Source organism: Bemisia tabaci, chromosome 10, assembly GCF_918797505.1.
Source record: "Bemisia tabaci chromosome 10, PGI_BMITA_v3".
In the NCBI taxonomy this organism is placed as follows: Eukaryota; Metazoa; Arthropoda; class Insecta; order Hemiptera; family Aleyrodidae; genus Bemisia; species Bemisia tabaci.
In genome coordinates, this window is record NC_092802.1 from 35,608,098 (window position 1) to 35,620,396 (window position 12,299).

Sequence of the window (12,299 nt, forward strand, 5' to 3'; positions counted from 1 at the left end):
GCCAATGGAATGATAAAAGGTTAAGAAATTTAAACGACTTGATTATAACACAAATTCAACAATTTTATTTTTTTTTAGTTACAAAATATTACACTGACAATGAGAAAAATATAAAAAAAAAACTCATCCTTGGCATGATTCTTACTCAATCTACTTCATACTCAAATTAATGGTTGTAAAAGAATAGTTTTCAGATCATACAATTAAAAAATTTAAAATTCATACCTGAGGGCTACTATCTACATCAAACTAAAGAGTAATAAATAGACGACTATCTCTAATGAAAATGGAAATGGCAATGAAGTGAGGCGCTAAGTGCAAGAGGGGGATTTCTTGGTAGCAGTGTTTCAGAATCTCTGCTTATATTTCACTGAATATTCTTCATGATTCTACTGTGTCCAATCAAAAAATTCTGAAAAAATCACACTTTTGATTCTCCTCTAGGATGTAAGTTAACTACAGAACTTCTGAAGTACTGTCACCGAGAAATGCCCTTCCCACATTCAGAGCTTCGATTCATCCTGCACGGAAAAAAATTAAATGTTGATTTAAAATTTTCATTGTTAAAAACATGTCCAACAAGTTTCAAATGCTGATTTTACATTTTAAGAAATGCTAACTTAACTACGCCCACTTTAAAACGAACAAAGTCAAATGTTGTGTTAGCATTTTTGTATTATAAAATCAGCATTTGAAACTTGATGGGCTTTTTTTAACAATTTGAATGCTAAATCAGCATTGAATTTTTTTCCGTGTGAGAAGGAGAATCAGTCAGACTTAATGAAGCAAAAGTGATCTGAGTGCATTAAGAGGCTTAGAAAAGTGTTTTCCTCTCTCGAAGGATTATAATTCTGAGAGACGATATTATTTGAATACATGCAACGCAAACAGATCACTAATGCCTCATGACATCGAAATAATTTTAAAAAAATAAAATAGTGAATTCACAAGGTTGATGGTTCAAAATGAATAAAAACACTTGACGCACATGATACGTAATACATAATTTTCTTGATGCGGGGATGTTCTTGAATTTGAAAGTTGACAAACGGCGTTGTGAAAACTTGAACAATAGCAGCAGATCTTTCATGTTCTCAGTTTCATTGCAGCAGTCAAGGCCTTGAGCAAGAGAAAACTGACAATGAGAGGGTCTAAACCCACAAGCCAGAGCAAAGCATAATTCGGATGGACCTATTGTTGGCCAGAATGAGCTCGCAACTGCATCAAACAATGCCTCATTTTCTCTCGTGTTTTGTTTCATGAACAGAAAACTTGGCAACACGGAAACTTAAAATTTGTTGAGTGTATTCTTTACAATATAATACAGGGTAAATTCATAGAAAGTTTAAAGAAGTTAAGTATTTCAGTTTGCTGATAAAAAAATAACGTATGAGAGAAAATTAGGCAGTGTGAAATGCAGTGGGAAACGCATTGAAACTCCGTCCATTTCTCCCTCACATAATTTCCTTTAATATAAGAGCTTGATACTCTATTGATAAACAATTTTGCCATTCCTTAAAGTCAAACAATGAGTAATTTGAAATATCACTAGGAGTAAGGAGTTACATCATGCCAAATATTCTGTAAGTAAGAGTAACCCAAATCAAGAAAGTCAATGTATGAGATCTAATATATGCTCAAAAGAACCAAACTGTATTATAGAGACTATCAATAAAGGCAATGGTTATAAGCTGGAGGGTAACAGGAATTAAATTATCAATGCCAATGCCAAAAATTGAAAATCCATGGCCAAGCAAGAAATACAAAAGTGGGACTGCTGGAAGACGTACGGGCTAACAATAAATACGCAAGTAACACAACCTTGAGAGAATACTGCCAGAGTCAATGATGACCAGAATCATAAAACACCAAGAGGAAGTTAAATACATATAATGGGAAAGTACAGTCAATTTAAGGCAATTTTTAAGTTTTTATTGCTTCGAAATTTAGGAAAAGTAGTCACAATGTGCTTCGCACAATCAGAATTGAGGACTAGAGATGTACTTGAATTGAGTAAAAATCTAATAACTCAAAGACGTAAAAGAACCTCTATGGGGTGAATTTTATGATATTTGACAAACTACTGGCAAAACACTCCGCTTTTAATGGTGAAGAAAATTTAGAAATCAACATGAGAGACAACATCCACGTTATAAAGCAGGGGCAAGTATGTGTAATTTCAGCTCATTAACAAAACAAGTTTCTAAATTAAGTTAGCAATAGGTAGAAGTTTTTGATTTTGGAAGCTCCATTGATATACCATGCACCCATAAAGTAGTTTCATGTCGCAATTCGATTATTTTTCAGCAACTTAGGGCAGCAATCGAAACTGGTTAACGCTTGAAAAAATGTTCCCTATTCTAGTATGACTGCCAAGCATACCGTTTGTAATGAGGTACTCGGAGTTTGTTCTGGCTATGGAGGGTTTAGGTGTGCGTTTACTGAAAATCACTATCTTTGTGCAGCAGTTTCTGAAGGATTTGCAAAATGAGCAGGAAGGTACAACATTTGGAAAAAGGGAGGTAAGAATCCTCCACTTTGCGCAAATCTTCTTGAATAGCTTCACAGGAAAAATCTGAGGGCCTTAGGTGATTTTCATACATTTAATTATTATGACGGATAAATAATTCGGAGTACTCAAAATCTCTGCTTTAGAATATTAGTTTTACCAAGCGGACACAAATCTCTAAGGTTTGGCAGCTAATGCAGTATTAACTTGTGCAAATGACAGATGCTTCACACTTCATCATTTATTGTCAGTGAAGCTTTTGTCTGAAAAACTTTCAATATGTGCTCTGAAATACTGGGCAAAATAATTTCAGTTTCAAAACGGTTTAAGAACTTGCAACTGTGATAGGGAAATTGTTATTGAATCGTGAAACTTCAATACAGAGTAGTTATTAATATTTGTACAGATTAAGTAACACTTGTTATTAATGGTGAGTTACCAAATACAGGATATGTACAGGATTTAAATTACCTTTTTATTTATTGTCCTTTTAATTTATTGGAAAATTTATTACAAATGCAAAGGTAGAGCTGGAACAATACATAGTACAATTTTTTAGGCATTTCCTGACACAGCGCAACTTTATGAACTGTGCTCCAAGAATATTCTCTGAAACCAAATACCATGCTGGAAAAAAGGTGTATCTCAAACATGGATTTCAAAACTGTTTTCATACAATACAGTGCAAGATTATTCAAACAGAAACAAGAATATCTCAGTGCGGAAATGAAGAATTCAGGCACTGATACTAATTATAGCAGGGAAAGAGACTTATATGCTCTTGAATTTCTTAAATGTTGAAAATCCTTTTCCTAATCAGAAACTATGTTCCAATGGCAATTTTTTTTTTTTTTTATTATTAATCAAGACACTGGAAAAAGCTTCAAATCTAGTATTCTTCTGGTTTACCATTGCCTTGAAAAATCGTAGGTAACATCCTGAAGCTTGAACAAGAAATAATTATAGCAATTAGGAAACTATTTCCAAAAAAATTCAGATGAATCAGTCTTGTTGGAAGTGGTACTAGCAAAACTAGAAAATTCTTCTAATAGGAATAAAGATCTCACAAAGGATCAATTAGAGCAATACAGGAATTGTCCATCATCTATGAGGCTGTTAGCTCATGCATTATTTTTTATATATCAGATAAAACATGAATATTTCTGCGCAGGAGAACTAATTAGATGAGCTGCGCACACAAAAACATGGTTGAGAGACCTGCAAAACTAACATCTTAATTCTAATATCAAATGCAGAAAGGATCAATTAAGATGATACAAGATCACACTTTGGGCCTCTGTACCAGCCCTTATCAACGTATTGGATTCTCTCATTCTAAACAAAAGTACCCAAGTACACAACTTCCTCAATTCACTCCATTACTTTTGAGTTTGTATTTACAACTTCCTTCTCTCATTTCAGCGAATTTTACTAGAGTACCACATGATTAAGGAACTTCAAAGGATTTACATAGAATATCAAGACATGGATTCTGGTACTGAGGAGGTCATTCTAACTTTTGATTCTGTTTCGCAAAAAGATTGATTGTTAAGTGAACTGTTTAATGAAGCACTAGATCTATTGTGAGTTAAATGACTTTGAACTAGGTGTCCAGATGCTAAGGCGGACATCAATGATAACTCTCCGGCAAGAACAGTCCCACAAACAACTCGTGCTAGACGACTGGCATTTTCCCCAGGATTTTCAAGATTGGGTCCTTTCACTTTCAACAACTCTAAACACGCTGCTTGTGGTGAGAGAATCGTTCCCCCGCCAACTGTACCTATCTCAATGGAGGGCATTGTGCAAGAAACATATAAATCTTGGCCGTTCTCACCCCATGGCTCCATCAAGGTCATACAGTTGCTGCTTGTTACATTTTGCGCAGGATCCTGACCTGTTGCAATAAAAATGGCTGTAACAATATTGGCTGCATGTGCGTTGAATCCACCAATGCTTCCTGCCATGGCCGAGCCTATTAAATTCTTGCTAACATTCACATCAACTAGAGCATGAACTGTTGTTTTCAAGACGGATGATACTACAGACCCTGGAACAACAGCTTCACAAACCACAGATTTCCCTCTTCCCTCAATCCAATTGATGGCTGCGGGCTTTTTATCAGAACAGAAATTGCCACTCAAACTTAGGACTTCCATGTCTGGAAATTCCCGTTTCACGAACTTAAGCGAATGTTCTGTGCCTTTCGAAAGCATATTCATTCCCATAGCATCACCAGTTGTTGCCACAAACCGTACAAATAGGTATCGTCCGGCGATCCTCACATGGATTTTCGTGAGCCGCGCAAAACGGCTGGTCGAATCAAACGCTTTCTTCATTCCATCAAAATTATCGGACTCCAACATCCATCCCATTGCTTCACTGGCTCTAGTTGCAGAGGGGAAACGAACCACAGGTCCTCGTGTCATACCATCAGCGACGACTTGACTTTTCACTCCACATTGAGATAAGGCCCGGCTACCTCTGTTCGTACTTGCGACCAGACAACCCTCTGTGGTAGCGAGCGGCACATATACTAACTCGTCATCCAATCTTAATGGGCCAGCAATTCCTACCGGCAGTGGGACTACACCGACAACATTTTCACAACAAGCTCCCAAAACTTTGCTGTAATCATAATCTTTGTACGGTAAATCTTGAAATAAGTCTGGTCTGCGAGTTTTCATGGCTAGCATGCGCCTCCTTATTCCAACACCACGTTCTGGATTTTTAACAGCTTTTTCAACCTGATACGCTGGAATCACTCCGTTAACGACTAGGTTACATACCTCATTATCTGTTAAGGTTGAAGCTGAGCCACTATTTTTAAAGATTTCTGCACAATTTTCTACGGACCGTAGAGGAGTTTCCACATTTTCCACGTTCTCATCGAGCAATGTTTGAACCATTTTGTTTTCAGATTCAACTGCTTCACCTCCACTTTTAAAAGTATGGTCTGTTTGAGAGCATTTATTGTCCATAACTAAATTAGAGCGTTTCTTCGGGGTGTTGGGGTGAATTCTAGACTCAATTTGACGACAGCTTACTTCCCTCCAATCCCTGGAGGAAGCGAATTCACCATTCAACAATGCTGGTGTGAACTTGTTAATCAGAGCGGTGTCAAGTGACAAATGCGCTGCTAACGAGGCTTCTGTTGCCATGTGATTGTTGTCTTGAAAAATAAACTTGGCTACTAGAGCGAGTATCAGAATCAAAATTAAAATATTATCTATGCTAGGAAACCATTTGATAAACTGCTCTTGAGAAGCAACATTGTCGTTAGAATTGTCACTCATGTTGATACCTGCGATCATTTTCTCCGCGCTATCCTGAGGGTTTTCTTCATGCAGAGACCAACGACTGTGGGCATGAACCACTACTAGGCCCACAGACATTATCAGTTTTACACGTTGAACAACAGGGTTTGGTTTTTGGTCTTCTATTTGCCATGCTTTCATGAATGGAGATTTCTCAGACCACGGCACGCTACTTCCTGGACCACAACGTACAAGCTCAAGAATTAAAGATAGTACTGCAGGATAAAACGTCATGAAAACTGCATAATGTACAACAACTGAGAGACAGGCATAGCAGCAGAGCACTTCAAGCCTCTGAACACCTGACAAAGTACCAACGCTTATGACCAGAGTTTCAACGAGCGTATCTAATGTGATTGTCGGACCGAGTAGGGAAACTCCTCGGGCTATGTTCTCTTTTACTTCTTCGCAGTTTGATGCACTGAGGGCTAACTGGGCGAGAGTAGTTGCTTTTGAAAGGTCAATCAGGAGAAGGAAAAAGAAGAGAGCATCCTTTAAATCCGATATGTCGCCATGCAGGAAGTTTATGACGCTCGTACTGAACATGAAACTAGAAACAACCGTGAACAATCCTGTGATACCCAAGATATACTTGGATCCAAGTTTCTGGAGATTTGTGAATTGATAGTAGCTGTACAAAACTGCAACGACCCTGATAAGGGTCATGACAATTACATCCGCTGCGTTGATTTCGTCTGTGATGGTCACATTGCGAACGGGCTTCGAATCCATGGCTAACATGCATGCTGTCAAAGTGAAAGTAGCCACTATGACCTCCCATGGGTGTGAGGCACAGAACTGACCGTGCCTCAAGAAATAATTTGCTACCATTCTGTATTCTTGATAACTTGACAGAGAGGATTGGAATCAGAAAATAGTCATTTGAACTTCCCCGAGAAGCACATTACGTGTACGTAATACACTTGTTACCATGATCACTGGATTTGACAATCGCTCACACCTCTAGGAGGGAAAAAGTTCTGCAGCTGTGGATACTGTGACAATTTGTTGATAACAGCCTCACAAGGGGTGATCTCAGAACACTGTAATAAATTTACTGATAACACTGACGATCAGGATGGAAAATGAACAAGTCTATTTTGTATAAAAGGGACGGCGAACTTTTGAAGAACTCAACTCACGAAACTGCGGGAAAATTGGAGCGATACTGATAACAAATCTCGAAGAACAACAAATTAATTCACAAGAAACGTCGGGAAAAATGAATGAAGATGACGTAATATCAAGTTCAGACAGCCATGATGCGTCATAGAGCAAGCTTTCACTTCACGCATGCGCCACGCGAAATTCGGCAACACTGCAGACATGACGTAATAGTGGTTGAAGCCCGCGAAATTACAAATGCACACGGCCACTCCTTTCTTCATCCCCATTTTTTGTTGCTTTAAATATTTTTGTCAGACTCTTCATTTTCATTTTTTTTGCTGCAATTATTTCTACTTACTCCTATCTCCACTTTGAAGACGTGTATTAAGTTGGAGAAAAATGTATTAAGATTCACGAGGTGTGTATATGAACTGTATTTTGTTTTTTTAAAAAAAAATGCTTCTCCTCACACCTATCTCATCATCTTTTTTTAGTAAACAACTATGCTGCGCTGTGAGAACTCAGACTGATTCTGAGAAGAACCTACTACATGCGTTGATCGCAAAAATTGCCAGGTTAAAAAATACTAACTCTTGCTTATGTAATCTTAATAATGTATTAGATGGGCAAATTGATTCACTCAAATGCAGCAAGCTCGTTTGACCTCATGATGAGTAGTCTTTTTTCCATTTCATTTTTATATTTTTCCATGTATCGTTAATCTTACAAGTCGGTCAGACTCATTCAAGCATGGGTACACTTTTTGATTCCTGAGCTGTGACTTGTGTTTATCATGTCTTGATTTCACTCGCGATCTTCTGCTCTCTCAGAGTCCCAATACAGATGAAAAGTAGCTCCTTCCTTGAGAAATGTAATTTTATAAAACTTTCAAATTTGAAGCTAAAGTGTCTTCAATGGAGAGTACAAAGGAACATAAGTGAATATGAGCAGCGGCGGACGTCTTTCAAAGCACATAAAATTATCAAAAGTTTTTTCTGGTAAAAAAATACAGTATTTATTATAAAAAAAAAACTTTATACACTTTGTACAATACAATGCTCGAACTTTGGTTGAGAGCTTTGACAATTCTTAGTCGAGTAACTTAGCAAGAAGATATGCTTTGATAGAGATCTTTTATAATACATGATTCTAGGTGACATCCATGTTTCATGATTTGAAAGAAGTCTCTACAGCAAAATAAATTAACATTTTAAAATCAAGGAGGAGGAGCAGTTACCAGAACTAAGATTTCTGGATTGCATCCTGGAGCCTGAAGCAGTCACTTGCGATTTTCCATTTGTTATCTTCGTCGGTAATAATCATAAAATTTTGGTGGAAGGACTTCTGTTCTCTATGTATTTCATACTTAACGATTCCATACACTTGAATCACATATGCTAGTTTGTTTCCTGTCACGGATTCTGAAAAAAGAATGTTGATACTGATAGAACCATAAAGAGAGTGTACAAAATTCATAAAACATGAAAATAACACTCGTTTAGATCTTAAGTTGGACCACTATCATTCATATCATCACTGTCATCACTATCCTATCCACTATCCCAGAGACACAACAAGCCTTCCCAGCTTACCACATACTGTATTTGTGCCGCCGAACTAGGAGAAGAAAAACAGGAGATTTTAGCAAAATCAGGAGAGATAGAGAACCTGAAATCTCTCGTTGAAGGTATACAAAAAGCACTGAGGCAAGTAAAAAATCACCCTGCAGGAAATTTTGGAGTGGTTATCGTACAAGAAACTCAACACACAATTTTGCTGTGCTACGCAAAAATATGTCAGTCACAAAGTAATTCCTCCGTGCTACAGACTTGTATAACTAATGATTCACCCAGCACATCTGAAAATGAAGAATGCATTCAACAAAAAGGGTTTGGAACGGAGGCAGCAATTTTGGCATAGTCTATGAACAACCATTTCAGAATGAGAAGTTGGGAATTGAGATCCATATTTTCCTATTCCATTATTGAAAAACGTTTCAGCTCCCCTTTATCCGGAGGGTAACCCTAGATTAGGATCTGATTTTTGCCCCCTGGGTCGACGATAGTTTGGTACTCCCAGAATTATTAGATTCCGATAGTGATGACCTTTGAGGACTTGAAAAAAGAAAAAAAAGGCATCACTTTCAGAACAAGCAAATATACTTAAAATACTCTTTCAAAGGTACTCTTTCTGTTCAAAATAACAGTAAAACATTTTTTACTTCTAATTTTCAAAATTAGTATTTTATGAACTTAAATTCTTTACTGAAAGAAGTATATAAATAAGGATCTTCAAAATTACTAGATTGTTTAGTCCTTAAAATTTAATTCTGTTTTTTTATTTTATTTCTAATTTTTCTGTGAGTTTTCTTTGCGTTCACCTACTGATGCATTTCAATCAATTTCTGTCCCCAAAAAATCTGACACCTCGGGCTGTAGCCCGTGTGTGGCCTCCCTTAAGCCCTCGATAGACGATCAAATTCCCGAACCAATTCCGATCAAAGTAGCATCAAAGTGTCGGGAGTCATCAGTCTTAAACTCATTAATTTGCTTCATTTTAAAATGAAAACTTGGCAGAAATGTTTCCTGTGGCAGGAAATGATGAATGGTGGCACTCCTTTCTGATCTTACTTTGAACAAAAAAGTGCGGCCCGTCAAAATTTGATGGTAGATGGTGACCACCAGTCTACCATTAGACACCAGTCATCAGCATGTCTACTTTGATCGGAATTGGTTCGGAATTTGATCGTCTATGCAGGGCTTTAAAATACAGCCCCGTCTGAAATTGTGTATAGGTTGTGAATAACTTGGTCAAAGTTGATAGTTATTTTTTTCCTTTAACAAACCTGGAACTTTTTGAGCATCCAAGGTAGTTACAGTATGATGAGATCCTGGCAAATCTTCCAAGTGTTTTATGATACTCTCCTTTCCAGAAAACCCATTTCCATTCCACACAACTGCTGCACTGTCAAGGTACAATTTAGGCATGAGCTGAAAGTAAAAACAAAAATGAGACTGTCATGAAAGATACAATTGTATTAACTCTAAATGATTTGTGGACATAAACTAAATCACAAAGACTCTGAAAGGCACATTTATTGCTGATATTTTCATTTTGACGCAATAAACATTAGCCTTCATTTTATGCGCAAAATAATGCTACCAAGTTATTATCGTTACGGTTGAAAACTTTCATCTAAAATGTCTGAGAAGTTTCTATGCTTGAGTTTCATTTTTCAAACAAAAAAGATTGAACAGATATAAGGTACTGCAAGTGAGCCGATGCTCTAGTAAATAAGAAGCTCACAAATAACTGAATCACTGCGTACATTCTCTTCTCGCATAAGGGCAAGTGGTAAACATTTCCACTATTCTACAATGCTTAAAAAACTCAATTTTGGTCCTTTAATAATCAGCACCCAAAAGCAAAGTATTTCGCACCTCTTTTCTTGAAATTCATTTTTGACACTAATGAATTAATCTTAGCAGAACTGGCATCAGATAAGTTGGCAGTTGTTTACTTTTGACTATAAAGCACAATAGACCAATTAACATTGGCATTACAACAACACTGCTATGCTAAGAAAGCAGGCCATATGAGCCTTCAGACGTTACCAAATTTCCTTGAAAAAATCACGAATTTTAGGGACCATTAGCAAAAAATTTTTAGCCCATTTTTCAAAGAATGATGTTCAGACTTATATCGAAAGTTTGTGAAAATTTCAAGGAAAAATATCCATAACAGTCTCCAAAAATACATATTTTTCGTGAGGAATTTTAACAACATTCGAAAGCTGACACGTTGTTTTTCCTTCAGAAAAAAAACATTACTAACCAGTCTCTTTTTGTCCATATTTTCATAGTAGATTTTTGTGAACTCTTCAGCAGTTGAACATGCGAGTTCAACATGCGCTTTCGGGTCCTAGAAAAAAAAAAAAACTTAAATGAATAAATAAATTTTGTGACAGCTGACAGACAGCAGACCTGCAAGCTCTGCCTCCACAAAAAAAACCCTAGAATTTCCATTTTGAGAAGTGGCTATTGCAAGGTGTAGAAAGAGCCCAATTTTGCAATACTAGGATCGAGGCATACATGTGGTAAATCTTGAGTTATGAAGTGATTTCCAACAAGAAAAATCCTTCTTTTCTTATTTACTCAATACTTTAAAGTCGCAAAATTTACAAAAAATTGGGCATTCGGTTAAAAAATCAGACATTCGGCCATAAGACAATTCGGTAACATGGGGTGAGACAAAACAACCAGAATGTAGAACGCAGTCCACACTTCGGAACATTTTGCATCCCTGCACGCACAAGTTTCGGTTTCGCTTGGATTTACAAAAAGGTGTTCAATAGGCAAATTTTCACGAGAGGATTTGGTCGAAGTTTTCAACTTACTGCCGACCTCCATTACGAGAAAACGAATTTCCCTCCGGATGACGGTGCACCTACAACATTTGGTTTTCATGCTGGCAGCAATGATGACCCACCTCTGGAGGTGTAAATATTCACCAAAATTCATCGAGCAGCTGAGTATCATTCTTGACTGCAGCAGAGCGTTTTTCTCCATTAGTTTGCAACCTTGCTGCTCTAGTTGAAAAAGTCAACCAAATCTATCCGCGAAAATTCGCATAAACATTGGATTGTTTAGTTGCTTGCGGATTATGAGTGAAAAAGGTGACAAAATTTATTTCTTCGACATATTCTAGAGGGAGTTACAAATTGTGATTGGATCTTAAAACAGATAATACGGGAGAAATTGGCTTGATTTTTTGAAGCATAGTTCTACGCCAAGAGTCCATCCACATGACTTTGTGACATTTCAGAGTCCACGCCGAGTAAATTTACCCACTATTTGACAGTGACAGAAGATCCACCATCTTGCTTTCTACATTTAAGTACTTTACACGTGAAAGGGACATCGGATAATCTTTTGTTGCAGTGTGGAGGTGCGTAAACTTATTTGGCGAAGACTCTATTTGCTAATACTTGCATAATACGTTTGAGTGAGATTTTGGATTAGATTGTTTATAGTCCTTGTATTTATTTAATTGGGAAGATGAATGAATAATAAAAAGGCCTTTTTAGCTTCAAAGTATTGCTTTAAATGAACATTTTTCAGCACTGACGTACTAGGAACCTAAGGTACTTACAAGAGTTTCCATCGAGGAGGTGAAAGATTATTTCAGAGAAGATAAAATTATCCTGGTCTTTTCAGTACTGAGCCTAGAAGGAACGTCGTTAATGGAAATAATAAACTGATTTCGCTGACAAATTTAAAAAAATTAAAGTTCTTTCGCCGGCCATGCGACATCCGATTTCCGATAACAACAGCGATAACAACAAAATCAAAACATGAAAACTGCCG

At 37.0% G+C, this 12,299-nt stretch overlaps 2 protein-coding genes across 2 annotated transcripts; both read right to left on the reverse strand.

Annotated features, from left to right (window-relative positions):
- Positions 1–42: 42 nt before the first annotated feature.
- On the reverse strand, positions 43–7,784 carry LOC109033237 (3-hydroxy-3-methylglutaryl-coenzyme A reductase). The gene has a single exon (XM_019045763.2). It carries the CDS (start codon positions 6,655–6,657, stop codon positions 3,988–3,990), a length of 2,670 nt encoding a protein of 889 aa, XP_018901308.2. The 5' UTR covers positions 6,658–7,784; the 3' UTR covers positions 43–3,987.
- Positions 7,785–7,922: 138 nt separating this feature from the next.
- On the reverse strand, positions 7,923–12,249 carry Nxt1 (NTF2-related export protein 1). Its single transcript, XM_019045764.2, has 4 exons — positions 12,085–12,249; positions 10,768–10,854; positions 9,779–9,923; positions 7,923–8,354 (listed from the first exon to the last, which is right to left on the reverse strand). Exons 1-4 carry the CDS (start codon positions 12,094–12,096, stop codon positions 8,176–8,178), a joined length of 423 nt encoding a protein of 140 aa, XP_018901309.1. The 5' UTR covers positions 12,097–12,249; the 3' UTR covers positions 7,923–8,175.
- Between the last annotated feature and the right edge of the window lie 50 nt (positions 12,250–12,299).

Coding starts and splice junctions, on each gene's coding strand:
- Nxt1 (XM_019045764.2), bottom strand. Junction 9,924..10,767: donor ATATGGACAAAAAGAGACTG/GTTAGTAATGTT, acceptor TTTTACTTTCAG/CTCATGCCTAAATTGTACCT. Junction 8,355..9,778: donor GGATGCTCAAAAAGTTCCAG/GTTTGTTAAAGG, acceptor TTCTTTTTTCAG/AATCCGTGACAGGAAACAAA.
- LOC109033237 (XM_019045763.2), bottom strand. CDS start 6,657: ATGGTAGCAAATTATTTCTTGAGGCACGGTCAGTTCTGTGCCTCACAC.